This window comes from Adiantum capillus-veneris, chromosome 8, assembly GCF_014529385.1.
Source record: "Adiantum capillus-veneris isolate H3 chromosome 8, ASM1452938v2, whole genome shotgun sequence".
Taxonomy (NCBI): Eukaryota; Viridiplantae; Streptophyta; class Polypodiopsida; order Polypodiales; family Pteridaceae; genus Adiantum; species Adiantum capillus-veneris.
In genome coordinates this window covers 88,638,254-88,657,369 of record NC_140938.1, presented here as the reverse complement: position 1 = coordinate 88,657,369, position 19,116 = coordinate 88,638,254, and the positions used below count along the sequence as shown (strand labels likewise).

Below are 19,116 nucleotides of genomic sequence, written 5' to 3'. Positions count from 1 at the left end.
CACTGCCTTTGAATGAAAACGAAAAGCTCCAGCGCCATTTGAAACCGGTATGCATCCAGGCTGGGCCATATAGAATCCACAACATCATAGCAAGACTCATTCAAATGACCCAACAAATGCAAGAGGTATCATGCACACAAGCACGCCCTCTGCAGTCTTGTCGTCCTGCACCAGTTGCCTCAGGTTTCCCGCCAACTTCCTCCACGTCCTTCAGCAGTGGCATTTCCTCCCCTTTCTTCAGACTATACTGATAGTGTAGGACTACCATCCTCACATACATCAATGACCCTGAGCTCTTCTCATCCACATGCTCTGCTAGCCTTTCCAGTAATGGCACACCGCTGCTCATCCTCGTCTCCACCAAAACTCTTGAATCCCTCCGCCGAAGCTGTTCACCGTCGCCCAACCCACTTGCCCTGACTCCACATTGTCTTCCATCCCCCTCAGCACCTTCTTTGCTAGCTTCAGCTCTTCCACCCCACCTTCTTGCTTGGATCTGCCCAAAACCCTACCATATTCACTGCAGCCTGCGATAGACACAACAGAAAACCATTGGAATGCTACATCACCACATGAAGAAGATCTGGTCTTGTGTATTTACCTATTGGACAAATACATCATCATCTTGCAAAAAGATTAGCAACAAGCGTGGAGAGAGTTTGAAACCACCTGCACGTGGGTATGATGTTGTTCTCCACATCACGTGACCACAAAGACCACTCTAGTTGGACTGCACTAACGGGGTGAATTGCATCGGCCCGTTGTATGGTCGATGCCGAAGCCTCGGGTAGCCCTATATATTTCACCTTTCCTTCCTCCACTAGCTTCTTCATTTCCCCCACCTGTAGAGCAGAGCACATAAAAGCTCAATATTAGGAGACTCTACAAAAACTCGCACAGAAAAACTTGCGCCAGGAAAATGTGCATATGCCACCAATTTCCTCTCAAGGTCGACAACTTTCATGTCCATGGGAGTGGTGACCTATCCGTGGACCCTCGAGTTCTGATCCCTTTGCTTGTTGAGCTTTGAAAACAATTTTGACACTTCCTTAACCTCGAGGCAGCCCACTGCCTCACCTCCGAACATCAGCAGGCCTTGAGAGCTCCGAACCTGAATGAACTACAACATAGAGATGTTAGGGAAATCTCTCTGTTCAGTACATCATTGATTGTTTCATGCAAGTCCATCCTCCTATCCATGGCCTCAACAAGGAGGATTGCAAGCCACAGAATGACATGGTTGCGTTGGAACATCATGTCCTGTTGCAGAGTGCGCAGAACTGGCTCACAATTCAGTGAAGGGCGACATTTACAGCTATGGTGTGGTGCTATTGTGCATGCTGACAGGGAGGCAGCCAACGAGTGAGGTGTTCTACGAGAAAGGCATACAGATGCCCAACTAGCCTTGGCAACCACTGTAGTGTCGGGCAGAGACTGCATAGAACATCTCGGAAAAATCACACACACACACACACACACACACACACACACACACACACACACACACAGAGAAGAGTCGGTCCTAAAGGAGAACCATTCTGCTGCGCAAGGCACTACTCGTTTATTGCGCGGACGACCAAGCCCTGAACAGCAGCGCAGGATGAGATCTGGCGAGGGGGTCAGGCCGCCCATCCTGGAGCTCGAAATGGTCATGACCAAGCATGCCATAGAGAGGCAGAAGTGCATAGGCGGGCAGATGTGTGTGGTGACTACAGAAAACGAAGGCTGATTTGTCCAGCTAAGGTAGAGAGATGTCCTGTCTGATAGGGGCCACAAGCAAAAGTTTGAGAGAGAGAGAGAGAGAGAGAGAGAGAGAGAGAGAGAGAGAGAGACTCGAGAGGCTAGAGCGCACGCGCCTCCAAAGTGCTCCACTACCAAACTACCAAGAGAGTGAATCCATCATTAGATTTACAAACTAGTCATCTAAATGAGTGCCCACTATTATTTCAACCAATCAACATTTTCGATCTATCAAAAAATTCTTAAAAGTACAGCTCGATTTTTTTCCTATTTTAGTCAGCAAAAAGAGAAGTGATCTCTATAGCCTTTGCCAAAAAGCCAAAGACAAATCTAGTGACTGTTGTTTACAAATATTGTTAGTCCTTTTCTTGTCATTAGCTGAACACGGTGTATGTGGTGTTTACATTATTGAGAGAGAGAGAGAGAGAGAGAGAGAGAGAGAGAGAGAGAGAGAGAGAGATCACTTAATATGCTTCTAGCCCTCCTTTCTAGTGGGCATGAGCTTTACTAGTGACATCTTGAGCAGTGAAGGTATTTAGTAAGGTGCATATCCTTATTCTTATTCTCCTTCTTTTGCTATTGTGGATGAAAGAAGAAATCATGCAAAAATCCCTTTATGCACCTCATTTGTTGAGAGAGAGAGAGAGAGAGAGAGAGAGAACATGTGGGATTAGATTTGGTAGGCTTTTTCATAAAAAAATAAATCACTGACATACATGCTTTAAGAATGCACCTCATTTGTTGAGAGAGAGAGAGAGAGAGAGAGAGAGAGAGAGAGAGAGAGAACATGTGGGATTAGATTTGGTAGGCTTTTTCATAAAAAAATAAATCACTGACATACATGCTTTAAGAGTGCCCATCTACTAACATAATATGGCGGAAGGGGGAGCCCTTTACACGTGTCGCAATCTACGACCTGAAGGCTAAAGTCCAAAACTAAAAAACCCCTTTGCACGCGATAAAGAGGGAGAGAGGGGGAGAGAGAGGCTACCGAAGGCGGCCGGCCGTACTATACATATAACAAAGAAAAACATTTGAGTTCCATCTTCTTTCATCTTGGGATGTTCCAAAGCAAGACTACTTTACAGTGGTGGTTGTGCTTTGCTAAAGTGGACATTATAAAAAAACTGGGATAAGCTGATCATTTGCAAAGCTGGTTGCCTTGAACTCTTGCAAGGTTTTCATACAAGCTTCATCCTTGCAAGTTATTAGGTAGACTATGCCCATTTGAACTAATGTGAGCTTCAAGGTAATGAATGGGCTATGGCTTCCTCATTCAAAGATCTTGTATATTGGGAGGCAACCACTCCCAAATGTTCTTGGTGTGTTGATTGAGAATTGGTTGCTTGAAGTTGCTTTTGGTTGCTTATGTCAGGCCTGGCTTGATTTTTACCCACATTTGCACTCGACAGATGGCAGACTCCCGACAATGTTATTATTAGCATGGTAGTAAGAAATCCTTTTCAAATAAAAAGTTAAAAGACAAAAAAAAATAAAAAAAAAATTGTCTAACCTTGTCCCCCCTCTAAATCTGTTGCCTTTGCTTAAATTCGGCTCATAGCCATGCATCTACTAACACAATATGGCTCTGTGGATTCTACAAACACGTGTCGTGCACTGCGAGTTGAAGGCTTGCGACAAGGAAAAAGGGAGCTGGTAAGAAAAAGAGCACACGGCGGCTCTGCAGGCCTTTCTTGTACATTCAAGTACACGGTGACGGCCGCCTTGCAGCAGTAGGACCCCGCCCTCGCATTGGCTTCGTGAAGTACAAGAGAGAGAGAGAGAGAGTCCTCAGACTGCTTCGTGAAGTACAAATGAGAGAGAGAGAGAGAGAGAGAGAGAGAGAGAGAGAGAGAAGAAGAAGAAGAAGAAGAAGAACAAGTTTAGGCCAGCAAGGTATTCTCCTCCTTTCTCATTACCATGCTCTCTCTCTCTCTCTCTCTCTCTCTCTCTTCTAGAGAAGACCCAAAGCAACGGCGCTCTCGAGCACTGAGCCTGCCATCACCTTACACAGGCAATATTGGACCTGATCTCTCTCTCTCTCTCTCTCTCTCTCTCTCTCTCTTAGAGGCTACGCAAATTCGAGTCGTCTCTCGATAACCTACACCTCGATAGAGGTTGCAAGGCAGGTGGATGGCCTTATGGCTGATGTAGAAAAGGAATGCATGTTAGACATGCAGCTGAGGGACCCATTGTCAGTCATGCAGCTGAGGGATGAGGGCGGGGTGAGGTTGTTCAGCTGCCCGGCTGCGAGAGAGAGAGAGTTTGCAGGCCATGGTGGCAGAATGTTGTTGCTTTTGATGCTTTGGCGGATGCTTCTGCTGATGCGCGTCTCCTCGCGTTGCATGTAGGAGCTCCCGCCAAGGGATTAGGGTGCTGCGAGCACAAGGGGTTAGGACCTGGGGCGAGGGGCGATTGCGTGCAAGTTGCTAGGCAAGAGACTGCAGGACAAGGCGACCACAAATGGACTGGAGGGTGAGCAGAGCATGGGGTGGACCATGCGGCCACGTCTGGGTGGGCTACATCGCACTGCCTGTTAGGAGCTCCGCAGCAAAACCGTTCCTCGCGCTGCCATGCACTCGAACCGGAGCAAAACTCTGTCTCTCTGTGTCTCTCTCTCTCTCTCTCTCTCTCTCTCTCTCACTTAAAAGTCCGAATGTAACTTAAAAATATTTTTATTGTAGGCAGCAAGTGTGCAAGCCAAGGAGAGTGAAGTGTGCAAGCCAAGGAGAGTGGAGTCGTGCTGTGGTGAAGCAGTTCAACTAGGTAGCTCAGCCAGGTAAATGTCTTGGATAATTTTTATTTCAATTTAATTATTTGATTTGTTAATTATTTCATTTGTTTATTCACACACACACACACAGAGAGAGAGAGAGAGAGAGAGAAATGTTTTAGTAAATTAGGTTAATGTAATGGTAAATTAGGTTAATGTAATGGAAAGAAATGAAATGAAATGAGATGTTATATTAACACCTTTAAAAGGCCAAAATGATGTATGAGACCAAATGGTTACAAAGTTGTGAATGTTTTGGTTAATTTTTTATTTCAATTTAATTATTTGTTTGTTCACACACACAGACCAAATGATGTATGAGACCAAATGGTTAATAAGTTGTGAATGTTTTGGTTAACTTTTTATTTCAATTTATTATTTGTTTGCTCTCTCTCTCTCTCTCTCTCTCTCTCTCTCTCTCTCACACACACACACACACACACACACACAGAGAGTTGACAAGTGAGCGAAAATGGTAAATTAAAATAATCCATAATCCATAAAAATACAAGATAGAGAGAAAGAAATGAAATGATATTAACGTCTTCAAAAGGCTAAAAGTCCTATGAGACCAAACTGTTACATAATTGTGAAGATAGAGAGAAAGAAATGAAATGTTATACTAACGTTTTAATCAAAAGACCAAAATGATCTATGAGACCAATTTGTTACAAAACTGTGAATGTTTTGACCTGAATTTAGGTAAATTATGTTAATGAAATGATACTAACATCCTTAAAAGGCTAAAATGACCTATCATGAGATTAAACTGGTACAAAAATTCTGAAGATAGAGATAGAGAGAACGAACTTAGGTAATTTACGTTAATAGGTTAATGAAATGAAATGAAATTAGGTTATTGAATTGAAATGATATTAACATCTTTAAAAGGCCAAAATGACCTATGAGACCAAACTGTTACAAAATTGTGAATGTTTTGGTTAACTTTTAATTTCAATTTAATTATTTGATTTGTTTTGTTTATTGAGAGAGAGAGAGAGAGAGAGAGAGAGAGAGAGAGATGAAATGTTTTGTAAAGTTAATGTTATGGTAAAAAACTAATTCATAAAAATAGAAGATAGAGAGAAAGAAATGAAATGATATTATCGTCTTCATAAGGCCAAAATAACCTATGAGACCAAACTATTACAAAACATGTGAAGATAGAGATAGAGAGAACTAAGTCTAATGAAATTATGAGATGTTATATTAACGACTTCAAAAGGCCAAAATCAACTATGAGTCCAAATTGTTACAAAATTGTGAATTTGATACCATGTATGGGTGCTAAAAGACTAGAACAAAAATACTAGAAGATAGAGAGAAAGAAAAGAAATGATTTTATTGTCTTCATAAGGCCAAAATAACCTATGAGACCAAACTGTTATAAAAAATGTGAAGATAGAGATAGAGAGAACTACATGAGATGTTATATTATTGTCTTCATAAGGCCAAAATAACCTATGAGACCAAACTGTTACAAAAAATTGGAAGATAGAGATAGAGAGAACGAAGTCGAGTGAAATGAGATATTATATTAACGTCTTCAAAAAAGACAAAATCAACTATGAGTCCAAACTGTTACAAAACTGTGAATCTGATACCATATTGTCTGGGTGCTAGAAAACTAGAACAAAAATACTGCTACTACTACTACTAGAATCCATCCTCATTTGCACTCTAGATATCGAGAGAGTATGGCTCAAATCCTCTGTTGTACTCTCTATCGATGCTATGTAGCCCCACTCCTCAATCATGGCCGTCTCGATCTCCATAGCTCCTGTGCTTGACCGAGAGAGAAATAAAATGAAATGAAATGTTATATTAACATCTTCAAAAGGCCAAAATGACCTATGAGACCAGAGGGTTACAATGTGGTGAATCTGATACAAAGTCAGAGTAACAAAATGAAATGACAAAATTATAAAATGATAAAATAAAAGTACTATGGGATCCTAAATTGGTAGGCGTGAACTAAGCACACACAGAGAGAGAGAGAGAGAGAGAGAGAGAGAGAGAGAGAGAGAGAGAGAGAGAGAGAGGGAGGGAGGGAGGGAGGGAGGGAGAGAGAGATACAATAAAAAGACCAAAGTGAATAAAATAATAGGTGAGAGAGAGAAAGAGAGAGACGACAATGAAATGAGTAATGGTAATGTGCTCAAAAGAGTACATCCATGTGCCCCTAGACTAGATTAAAGATAAGAGAGAGGGAGAGAGAGAGAGAGACATAGGGGGAGGTAAATGTGAGTAGAAATTCCATCCAAAGTCAAAGATGTAGATTTTAATGTCATAGATAGGGTTCCCAAAGATCTCGGGCTTGATGTAAATGCCTAGAGCAATTCCAGTAGACCTTAGAGATTCTTGCATAGTCTTGAAAATCAAGGCATGATACTCAAAAGGCAATCCCAAGAGAGCCTTCATACTGAACCAAGATGGGATCTTTGTCTTCACCCTAATAAGGAAGAGGTTTTTAGGGTCCTGTCTATGGAAGTATTGAAATATCTATCTAATGATAGGGCTCCAAATCTAGCTATGCTATTCGAGTGATAATGAACATAACCAGTTTGTCACTCTCATACGAATATTTTCAAAAGATCCCAAGGATATTGTAAGTGCCCTGACACTAGCATTTATATTCATAAAGAACTCTGATGAGTTTTGAAATGAAGGTATGAAATTCAAGAGGGCATTTGGATAATCAACATCTTATTCTTAACAATAAGATAAAACACCTGATTGTTCTATACATCATGCCAAGTTTGATAATTGTGGGAGGAGATGATGTCCCAAAGAGGCAAGGACTGATCTTTTTTCCATATGATGTGAAGTGAGTGCTTCTCTCCTGATGCATTTACATATGCATTGCAGTTCAAAATAAACCATAGTTTCATCACAAAAGGTGACCACATGGATAGAAGATCACATGAAACCATTATAGTTTTCAAAAAGAGGTTAGATAGAAAGATCCAATACTGCTTCCGAACCCTATAAATTTTAGAGATATATATATATATATATATATATATATATATATATATATATATAGAGAGAGAGAGAGAGAGAGAGAGAGAGAGAGAGAGAGAGAGAGAGGGAATGGAAACAGAGCTAGAAATCTATACTACTTTGAGCACTTATCTAAAGAGACATATTGTAAAGTCAAGTTTTGTGGATGAAGTCATAGAGCAACTACACTTACAATGTCTTTTTTTTTCTTAGGAACTTTATTCACCTAGGGTATCTGCTGAATGTTTTGGTCATGGATTGGAAGCGATGGAGATAGTAATGGATCATATAATGATTCACTACTCTTCGGAAAACAAAACTGACTTCTTTCAAAGCATTGTTTGAGGTTTCTTTCCGGGTGTTACTATAGAAGAAGCTTGGAGAACCTACGATCTCACTTTCATGACTCGAGATGGGACACCCTTTCACCAGGTGTTTGTCGAAATATTCCAGAATGATCCCAATCAATGGTTTCGCAACCGTACATCTTTTGCAAATTCGAGTAAAGTTGGGATACTCAAATGTCCTCTACCTTGATTCTGAGTCAGGTTGTTTTTTTATATTTGAAGTTTATAGCAAAATTAATGTGCTAAAGAGCATTGTAGGACCTGATAAGATAGAGAATCATAAGGAGCCTTTTTTCAAGCCTCCCAACGCTAAACGCTCTTTTCCCATTTTCAAATGTAGATGGGGTTGATCATGTATTGAGCAAAACTTTTATCTACTGCAAAAGTGATTCATGAGCATTTTGGTTTGTTTTCCACTTTTCATGCAATCCTTTGTTGTTTTTCGCATCTAGATAGAGATGATGTATTTTTTTGATTCTAAAATAGCAAGCACTTAAAAAGTGAATACTCTATGAGGGTTATGTTTTAATTTACAAGCATTCAAATCTTCTCTTTGGTTGTCACATTTCTCTTTGCAACCACTATAGTTTTTTGTATACAGTAAAATGGAGATTAGTTGTGCCATTCCATTGGCTATTGCAACCAACGGCTTGATATCTTCTGGAATAGTTGTAAGTGCATCAGTGGGTGAAGAGGAGATACTGTCATCTCTTCCTAATATTCGCAATGTGCGTGCAACAAAGAGAGCAGTTCGAAATGTCGAGAGGACTAGTGCATCAGCTACTGAACGGGAGATACTTTCATCTCTTCGTATTCGAAGTGTGCGTGCGGCAAAGAGAGTATCACAAAATTTTGAGTGAAATTCTAAGAATCAAATTATTGAAACCTTGCTAGAGATCAAAGCCTCCTGCAATAGGATGGAGACAATGCAAACCAATGTCTCGAATGTGGTTGAAACTTTAAGCTCTCCGTTGGAGATTGAAAGTGGGATACTGTTGAAATTGCGAGAAGAGACAAAAGCATCAAACTTGCATAGACTATAGAGTGAGGCATACATGAGAGAGAAACTTTCCAAAGCTGAGGATTCTCAAAAGATGATATTGGCATCTATTGAGAATCTTCGAAAAGAGGCTTCGCGGAGTCAGCGTGAATCAAAAGGACGAATGCAAGACAATACTCTACGACAATTTGTGCAAGGATTGAGAAGTATTGTCAATAAGCTGGGTGCTTTGACAAAGGTTCAAGGTTCAAGACTTTCAGATATCCGAGCTACCTCAAATAAATTAAGTGCTTTGGCTAGACTAGCTCGACCAAAGCAACGTCAAGTTTCTCAACGACCTAATCCTACTAATCCTCCTAATGGAAGAAGTATGTAATGCTATGTTGTATCTTCATCAAACTGTACTTTTTAATTAAGTCACTATCAATGTGTCAAATGTATTTAGTTTAGAGGATATAATTAGATGTTCTTGTTTATATTGGTTTTCTATTATGCATAAGAATGTCCTTTTAGTAACTGATCAAAATTATAGTAAGTATATTATATTTATATGATATCTATTTGTACTTGATTTCATAGATGGTATCTGGACCAGTATATTATCACCTGGTCATGCACGACGTAGCCGACTATGCAATGATTCGCGAAAGGCGAGACACCAAATAGCACGAGAGAGAACAAGGCATTCACTACAAAGTACTATTGGAACTTTATTGGAGTGCAATGAAAGGCACGGCATGCATGATGTACATGAAGGAAACTATGAAGCCATGGATGTTGGGACAACAATGAACATAGTAGAGGGAAACTATTCTAAAGTAGAAAATCATTGTTTGTCCATCCGCTTTGAATATCCAATGTCTCTCCTTTTACATCACAAGTCTATGGCACCAGTTCTATCCAAAAAGTGTGTGTTGCACAACTTAGGAAGCTTAGATTTTGTTTGCTCCAAATGCGGAGCAAAGGCCTGGAAGGACGAAGGAAAGACTATCCAAATATTTGTGGGTAAATATTGCTGCTTTGATGGAAGAGTTCAATTACTTCCTTTGAATGAGCCACCAAATGAATTGAAAGATTTGATGAGCTCAACCACAACAAGAAGTATACAGTTATTACAAAACATTTGGGGATATAATAATGCATTGGCATTTGTGTCTCTTGGTGCCCATATTGATGAGACTATTAATTATGGTGGGAGAGGTTATACACTTTTAAGGTTCATGGCTCTATCTATCATAGCATTGGTTCTTTAAGCGCCAGCTGAAGGACAAAATGAAGTTCCACGCTTTGCACAATTATATTTTTCTGATACCAAACATGAGTTGAGCAACAGATTGCATCATGTTTCAAATTTAGATCGTAGTATTCTAGAGTGTATACAATTGATTATGCATAGAATAAATCCCTATGCAAATGCTCTATAATCTGCTGCTTCTTTGTCTGGAGATGCTATTGTACCCAATATGAGGATGGTTATTGCGGAGCATCATTGTGACGGTTGGCAATACCTTGCTCCAAGGGGTTTGGAAGTTGCTGCAATTATGCGAGGACAAGGGGATGATAGAAATATTGGCTATCGCGACATTGTACTAAAATTTCAACACGGGCACCATGCATCGAGCTTACATGTCCTTATTGTATGTTTTATTGTTTCCAAGTGGAGAGGATGGGTGGCATCTTTATTTACAGACTACCGATGGAAAAAAAATGAGTCAAAAGTAATATTATGTCTTTCGCTTACAAATAAGAGATGATACAATGGAGTGTCTTCTTCGAGGGGGTAGGCTATTATAACAGTATGTCGTAGATGCTTATAGGACTCTAGAGGAGTCACGGCTTTTGTGGATGCAAAATAACCAAAAAACACTTCGTGGTGAAGTGTACCAAGGATTGGTTGACATGGTTGAGGCTAGAGAGGGATGAAGGTCAAAAAGTTGACCGTAGAATTGTTTTGCCTTCATCTTTTGTTGGAGGTCCAAGATATATGTGCCAACTATTTCAAGATGCAATGGCAACTGTTTGTAGTAGGGTAAACCGGATCTCTTCATCACATTAACATGTGATCCACGATGGAAGGAAATAGATGATGCATTACTACCTGGGCAGAGTGCTATTGATCGTCCTGATGTGACTATACGAGTGTTTTATTAGAAGTTCCAAGATATGATGCATTTACTTATCAAGCAAGCCGTATGTGGGGAGGTAATTGGACATGTTTCAGTGATTGAGTTTCAGAAGATAGGTCTTCCTCATGCTCATATATTGTTGATACTTGCATCCGAATATAAACCCATAGATACATTACACTATGACAAGTTGGTTTGAGAGCTCCCTTACAAGAATGTGTTTCCAGAATTATTTGATGTAGTGAGTCGTTGTAATGTTCATGGGCCATGTGGTCCTTTGAAACCAAGTTCTCCATGTATGGTTGATGGGAAGTGTAGATTCAAGTTTCCAAGAATATTTTCTACGTCTACAAATGTAAATGAAAGTGGATATCTGTGTATATGAGACAAGATGATGGAAGGTTTGTTCCGTCTAAAAATCAAAATTTAGATAATTGTTGGGTTGTTCCTTATAGTCCTCTTTTATCACTAAGATACCAAGCCCATATTAATGTGGATATCTACTCAACTGTCCTGCCGCGTGAAATATCTTTATAAATATATCTACAAGGGCCATGAGCGAGCCACACGGTTGTTCTTCAAGATTGTGAAGGAGCTACTAATGAGATCAAGAGTTATCTCAATGCACGTTATGTTTTTGCATCTGAGGCTATGTGGAGAATATTTGGCTTTGGCATGCATAGTGAAAGGCCAGCTATTCAACGATTGCAAGTACACCTTCCATTGCAGAATATGGTTACATTTTAAGATGGTGATGTATCACATTTGCTGGATAATGAGAAAAATAAAAAAAACTACCTTGACAGAATCGTTTGTTGCAAATCAAAACTATCCAGAAGCAAATAGCTTCACACATACTGACTTTCCAAATGGTAGGGTATGGAATAAAAATCGAAAGGCATGGTCCCCACGACAACAGGGTGTTTCTATTGGAATAATGTATAATATTGTCCCTATTGTTGGTGAGGTTTATTACCTACGAATGCTTCTCAATATTTGCAAGGGATGTATGTCTTTTGAAGACTTGCGGATGTATGATGGTCACATGTATGATACACACAAGGAGGCATGTATAGCTAGAGGATTATTGCAAGATGATAAACATTAGTCACTTTGCCTCCAAGAGGCATCTTTTTTTCAAAATGGAATGCAATTGAGACAATTGTGTGCAATCATATTAGTCTTTTGTGAGCCACTTCATCCGGCTGCTCTTTGGGACAGGTTTTGTATCAAATTTTGTGAGGACTATGTTCATGCCCTAAGGATGCGTATTTCATATGAAAGTGTGCGATTTGATGTGGCAAAAAATCAAGCTTTGCTTCATATAGAATGTTTTTTGCAACAACATGGCAAGATGCTTTGCAATTATATGTTGCCTGCAATAGACTCAACAATGGTATCCTTAAGTGAAAATGGCGCTATGGCTGAAGAAACAATGTTCAACATTGATGAATAGTGTAGTATAGCACATTGTATGGAGACTTCCTTAAATGAGGATCATTGAGATGCTTGCCACCAAGTGCTACAAGCTGTTGACACACATTCAAGGAAGGTATTTCTCCTAGATGGTCTTGGTGGCTCATGAAAAACTTACTTATATAATGCACTTCTTTCACGAGTGCAAGAAAGTTGTAGAGTTCCTCTTGCATGTGCATCCTCGAGTATTGCATCTTTTCTTTTGAGTAATGAAAGGACTGCTAATTCTAGGTTTACGATACCTTTGGAGCTTCACTCTAAAGCAACTTGTAATATAAAGGTAAATAGTCAACTTGTAGAACTTCTAAGGATTGCATCTTTACTTGTATGGGATGAAGCTCCCATGACACATCGCTATGCATTTGAAGCAATGGACAGAACTTTAAGAGATATTATGCAGCAAGATACTTTGTTTGGTGGAAAAGTCATTTTGCTTAGAGGCGACTTTCGACAAATACTACCTGTTGTACCAAAAGGTAGTCGTACATAAATTGTAAATGCTTCGTTGTGTCATTCTCACATATGGAAATATACAAAGATATTGAGGCTTACCAAAAATATGTGTGTATTTGATTGCGGTTCAGATTCAGTTCAACAAAGTTTTTCGCGTTGGGTGCTTGATATTGGCAATGGGGTTATGGATGATGGAGGAGACCTAGATAGAGTCAAAATACCAGCACACATGATGCTTCCAGGAAATAGTTTGGTAGATCTTCTAAGCTTTATATATGGAGATTTGTGTCATGTGCAAGATCAAGCAAGTTTTTTCAGAGATCGAGTAATACTTGCTCCACGGAATAAAGAGGTGGATTTAATCAATGACTATGCATTGCAAAGAATGCATGGAGTTTGAAAAGAGTGTCTGAGTGTAGATTCAATTTGTATGTCAGAGGAAAACACACATTTGTACACAATTGAATATCTGAATAGCCTTACACTTGGTGGTGGTTTTCCACCTCATGCTTTAGTCTTGAAAGAAAATGCTTCTATCATGTTGCTGCGAAATTTGGATCCAAGACGTGGATTATGCAACGGAACCAGATTGATATGCAAGCAATTTCATCATAAGGTAATTGAGGCAAAGATAGTTACAGGATCGAATATTAGAGAGAGAGTTTTTCTTCCAAGGATTGATATTATTATTGGAAACCATCAGGGGCTTCCATTTCAAATGAAGCGTTGTCAGTTTCCAATCAGGCTTGCTTTTGGGATGACTATCAACAAAGCACAAGGGCAAACACTGGGAATTCTTGGTCTATATCTTGCATCATCGATCTTCTCTCATGGACAATTGTATGTTGCAATGTCATGTGTACGAAGTGCAGCTTCTATGAGGATTGTTGTCAATACTGAAAACACTCAAGTGGAGTGTTACTACACTCCAAAAATTGTATTCAAGGAAGTATTACAACTAGAGAACTCATAACAATAAGTTCAAATTAACATTGTGGCTCTCACTTAAAGTCAGACACACTTGATGTTAAATTTTATTCATATCTCTTAGATCAAAATATTGCCCACAAATGGATCCTCGGCGTAGTGCCTCCTATGTAGTGGGTCACATCATTGAATTCATTCGAGGTATTTATCTTCTTTTTTAAATTTGTTTATTAACTTGACCTATTATTTTCTTGAGAAGATTGGCTTATACATTGACTTACTCTGTTGAAGATCCACCACAATGGAGGGAAGAATTCCTGCTATGTTTTTGGTCATCTTATTTGATACAACTCATATTATATTGTCAGAGTTTTTATATATGGTATATTGGTAGTTTTAAGCTTTTATTGCACTACATAATTCATGGATGCCTTTGCAGAGATCACTCCCATCTAGGATTTATCATCATAGGTGTTTATCAAATGCTATACATAAGTAGAGATATGTCTATGGAGGTTCTTGGATACTACCATGTTGCCTTTTCTTCAGACCATGAGCATCATCAAATTCAGGTTAATATTTGGTTTGTGAGTGACAAGAGGCCAGTCAATGCACAGCAGGTGGGGGTTGCTGGAGACCGCACTACACCATATCGATTGAGGATATTTACTCAAGTTGAAACACCACCCCGTATCTTGCAAAATGTATATAACATAGGTCCTTGGACTTATAGAATCCCTAATGTGGTCTCTCGAAGGCTACACTTTGAATAAATGTTTTGTATTGTTTTTGCTACATTCAAAATATTCAAATAATCTTTGTGAAGTTGTGAAATTTCAAAGTCTTTTGAATTGCTTTCATTCCTCTCTCTCTCTCTCTCTCTCTCTCTCTCTCTCTCTCTCTCTCTCTCTCTCTCTCTCTCTCTCTCTCTCTCTCTCTCTCTCTCTCTCTCTAAAACATTCTCTCTCTCTCTCTCTCTCTCTCCTCTCTCTCTCTCTCTCCTCTCTCTCTCTCTCTCTTAAATCCTTCACTAAAACAAAAGAAATGACCTGATTCTCTACCACATGATCGTCAAAGTCTTCTTTATCCTATTTCATCTCTGTTTCTCTTAAACTTCTAAATCTCTGCTATTAGAGTAGATAAAGAATGACACGATACATCATGGTTTCGTACACCCTCAATGATGTACCTACTTATGTTAGAGGTATGTAAATGTAAAATCTTATCTTTGATACTTACTTTTGCCATGAATGAGAACTTTGTGGCCTTTATTTTGTATGTTTACACGTGCTACTTTTTTTCAAGATCCTCCATTGTGGAGAGATCCTACACATGTTGAGGATATTGTTCATATTATTGAGGATTTTGAGATCCTTTGGTGCGTATAGCTTGAACTTGAATCCATATGCTGTTAAATGTGTTGTTACTTTTCATGTTTGAATGGTTGGTTGTTATCTTCATCGTAGGATTCAATATTATTGCAGACATTCTGTCTTGGAATTATATGAAGCACGATCTTTTAGAAGTGTTGTAGGTTATTATCACATAGAGTTTGATATAGATGATATGCAAATCATTGTACGAGAGTTAGGTATGCAACGGCCTTTCAATTGCAACTTTTTATACGGTCCCTATGGAGTGAATGAATGGATGTTTAGAATCTATTCTTTGGCCGGGTGAATCATCTCGATGCCTTGGTCGTAGTGTTTAGCATGTCGGACCTTAGATCTTGAGAGTTCCAAGTAGAGTGTGTCGTAGGCTCAACCTTCTCTAGATGATCGAACACTTTGATCCATTTTCTATGCATTCTAAGTACCATATTTTTTTAGTTATTGTTGGCTTATTGAAGTGGGTTTTTATCTACTACATAGGTTAATGAGAGAGTGAGAGAGAGAGAGAGAGAGAGAGAGAGAGAATTTGCTAATTGCTAATGTAGGTTAACATGGGTCATGATGTATTGGCTATTCTTCCCAATACATATAAAGATGATTGTAACATTTAATGGCCTAATATCTTATGTGTAGCGGAAATTAGCATGAACATAGTGGGCATTTCATTAGAATAGATTCCTACTGAGAATTACAAGAGTGCTTGGGTGGAGCGAGCAACAAAAAGCATAACACCTAGTTAGATAGCATCGACAATACTTTCAAAAGAGAGAGAAATTAAGCTATTGACAACAGTTGAGGACCGGATTTGCATGGAGCCGGTCCCCCCTCCAAAAGGCTTTGTATTATGGTTTCTCCCATCAAGAGAGACATGGTACAATACAATTCTTTGTGTTCCTTCAAGACTAGCTAGTGCAATGAAGATGGAAGCTTCATGCACCAAGCAAAACACTTAATCAAACACAACTTGAATTATCCCCGTTCTCAGACCCAAGACCTCACACACCTTCGAAGATGGTGAGAGCAAACAGGGTATGAGAGTAGATTGAGAGGAAGAAGGACTATCTTACGAGAAAGATGTACATCTCCTCACATAATCACTCATATTAGCATAGCTTAGCTTGGTAAAGGATATGATCATGCACTGAAGCTTGGCTCTTGGTTGGATTTGCATCCAAATGCCAAGAGAGTGTTGATGTAGGCTTCTATCTCACAAGCTTGAAGTAGGTGATGAGTTCTCCATTAAAGCTTGGGAAGAGATAGTCTTCTCTTTCTTCACGCATGAGCTTGTGTGAGTGTGTGTGTGATAATGCCAAGCAAAAATCAGCCCCCTCTCTCTCTTGGGCGAGCCCTTGTTGCTAATTTGGTCTGGCTTTTGCCTCATTGGACCTCCCCAAGTCAAGCCAATGGGTATTAAGCAGCATAAGTGATAGCCTTCTGACATGTGTCCCCCTTTCCCCTTTTGTGAGAGCTTTAGGTAATTAAATAATTAAACTAAACTCTCATTGGACCCCTTTGATTCTTGGCCAATAGAAATCAGGCAAGCCATGGGGCTTCTGAATGCTCATTGGACCCTTTGGGAGACTGCCCAATAGTCTTCTAGGAGACTTAATTCTCATTGGTTTCTTTTATTAAAGGTTTTTAAATTAATTAAACTACATTTACTCTAGCTTAATTCTCATTGGTCCACTTCAAGGGTCTTCCAATAGGAATTGGGCACACCTTGTGGGCATCTGGGCTAGGGAGCTGACATGTGTCCCTCATTCTCTTTGTGTAAAGGGAGCCTCTGTGTGTGTGTGTGTGTGTGTCTTTCTCTCTCATCCCCTACCTTTGGGGCTCGCCCCCTCCCATGTAGGGATGTGCAAAGACTTTTAGGGCACAGAGAAAGCATCCAATTTTCCCTAGGGTTGACCTTTGGACACAACCTTTGAATTTTGGAACCTTAGCATTTTGGAAGTCTTAATGGGCTGAACCTTAGGGTCTTTTTAGCCCATTGTTGCACATGGCTCTTTTGCAGATGGCCCCCCCTTTGGATCCCTATTTTCCCTCCTTTGAATCCCTACTGTGGCCGGTCTGCTAGCTTAACCAATATTCTAGCTTTTTCTCCTCTGGCACTTCCCCACATTAAATGATCAGTTTAATATGGGAAAATCATTTAGGAGAATTAGATATTGATTATTATGACATTACCTCTCTCTTGAAATCATAGTCGTCCTCGACTATGGTGTAGAGAAGATAAAGCATATTCATGAGTCCTTTTCTTAGCGGGTAGAGGATCCCTATGTTATCCTACGACATCATTCCATAATGGATGACTAGTCCATTTTGCGCTTGAGAGCCTGAGGCTACGGCAAGCATGTCTACACATTAGTCTTATCAATCTTGCATAGTAGAGTGACAAGCTCTACTTGGTGTTTGGGAGACGTCGTCTCCGCAAACTTGATCTAAGCATGCATACTACTTCATTTTTGTGCACGAAAAAGAGAGTCTTATAAGACAAAATTTTTGTTCATTTTTAACATTTTGTACATTTGCTTACTCTTGGGAAGCATTGTAAGCATTGACAAGGTTTAGGTTATCCTTTAATTGTATGCCTTGCATCCATCTAGCATCTTCAAAAGGATAATTCTTAAACTTAATAAGATATCGTCGGATAGTCTTACCGCCTCTTAATACCTTGTCTTCATGTGATCGGAGAATGGACTCGGGCTGCAGCACCTCCTCTTGGTCCTCGATCTCCGGTGGGTCTTCAATAGTTGGTTCTTGAGGTGGCTCTCCTTTGTAAGGCTTTAATAGGCTCACATGGAAAGCATTGTGTATGAGCCAATGATTGGGCAACTTGAGTTGATAGGCCATCTCGTTGATTGGCCTAAGAATCTGGAAGGGACCATAGTACCTTTTTGCTAGTTTAGCATAGTACTTTTGGTGGCCCGTAGGATTCTTGCCCGTCGTGTGCCTTAATCGAGCCTTGGGAAACGTTAACAAGACCCAATCGTTTTCTTTAAAGGCTTGGGCTCTTCTGTGCTTGTCAGCAGCAGCCTTTTGCCTTTGCTGTGAGATAGAGATAGCATCCTTAATCTTTTGGAAAGATTCTTGTAGGTCTCGGCTATACTCATCTGCAGCGAAGATCTTCCCATGTACCTTAAGTAGCAAGGGACTTTTTGATCTTCCCTCAATTACCTCGAAAGGTGCTTTTCCCGTGGAAGTATGTACAGTGTTATTGTAAGCATACTCCACTAAGGGTAAGTACTTCTCCCATTGGGATCTTTGATCTACTTCTGTTAAATAGGCTTTTAGTAGATCGAGAATGGTTAGGTTAGCTATTTCACTTTGGCCATCCGTTTGTGGATGATAGGCCGAAGAGAAGTTTAGCCTTGTCCCTAAATTCTCAAAGAGACCCTTCCAGAAATTACTGGTCATTCTAGGATCTCTATCCGACACTATGGACATGGGCAAGCCATGGTACTTGAAAATTTGTGAAATGAAGAGGGTTGCCATTTGATGGGCTTTGATAGTCTTTTTGACAGGTATAAAATGAGCTTGTTTACTAAACCTGTCTACTATCGTCCATATTCCCGTATTCCCATGGATAGACTTAGGCAATCCAAAGATAAAATCCATGGATATGCTCTCCCATGGTGAATTAGGGATTGGCAAGGGTTGAAGCAATCCAAGTTGCTTCCCTCTATCAAATTTTGTCTTTTGGCATACCACACATTTGGAAACATACTCTTGTATGCTCACTTTCATGGTAGGCCAATAGAAATATGTTTCAATTCCCTTTAAGGTAGACTAAATCCCTCTATGCCCCGCATAAGGTGGAGCATGAGATTCATACATTACTTTCTCACGTAGTGAGTTAGTAACGCATAGTCTATTTCCA

General features: G+C 39.8%; 3 protein-coding genes and 1 pseudogene across 3 annotated transcripts; 1 reads left to right on the top strand and 3 right to left on the bottom strand.

Moving 5' to 3' along the window:
- Positions 1 to 100: 100 nt before the first annotated feature.
- On the bottom strand, positions 101 to 349 carry LOC147452526 (uncharacterized). Its single transcript, XM_086518961.1, has one exon. It carries the CDS (start codon positions 347 to 349, stop codon positions 101 to 103), a length of 249 nt encoding a protein of 82 aa, XP_086375087.1.
- Positions 300 to 700, bottom strand: LOC147452525 (uncharacterized; annotated as a pseudogene).
- A 386-nt stretch (positions 701 to 1,086) lies between these two features.
- Positions 1,087 to 2,600, bottom strand: LOC147452524 (uncharacterized). The gene is given in 4 exon segments (XM_086519267.1): positions 1,087 to 1,586; positions 1,589 to 1,612; positions 1,615 to 1,725; positions 2,582 to 2,600. Coding segments are annotated over 4 exon segments (654 nt in total).
- A 1,040-nt stretch (positions 2,601 to 3,640) lies between these two features.
- Positions 3,641 to 8,252, top strand: LOC147452523 (uncharacterized). The gene is made up of 3 exons (XM_086518960.1): positions 3,641 to 4,254; positions 4,425 to 4,519; positions 7,730 to 8,252. The coding sequence occupies exons 1-3, from the start codon at positions 4,204 to 4,206 to the stop codon at positions 7,791 to 7,793; spliced, it is 210 nt and encodes a 69-aa protein (XP_086375086.1). The 5' UTR covers positions 3,641 to 4,203; the 3' UTR covers positions 7,794 to 8,252.
- The last annotated feature ends 10,864 nt before the right edge of the window (positions 8,253 to 19,116 follow it).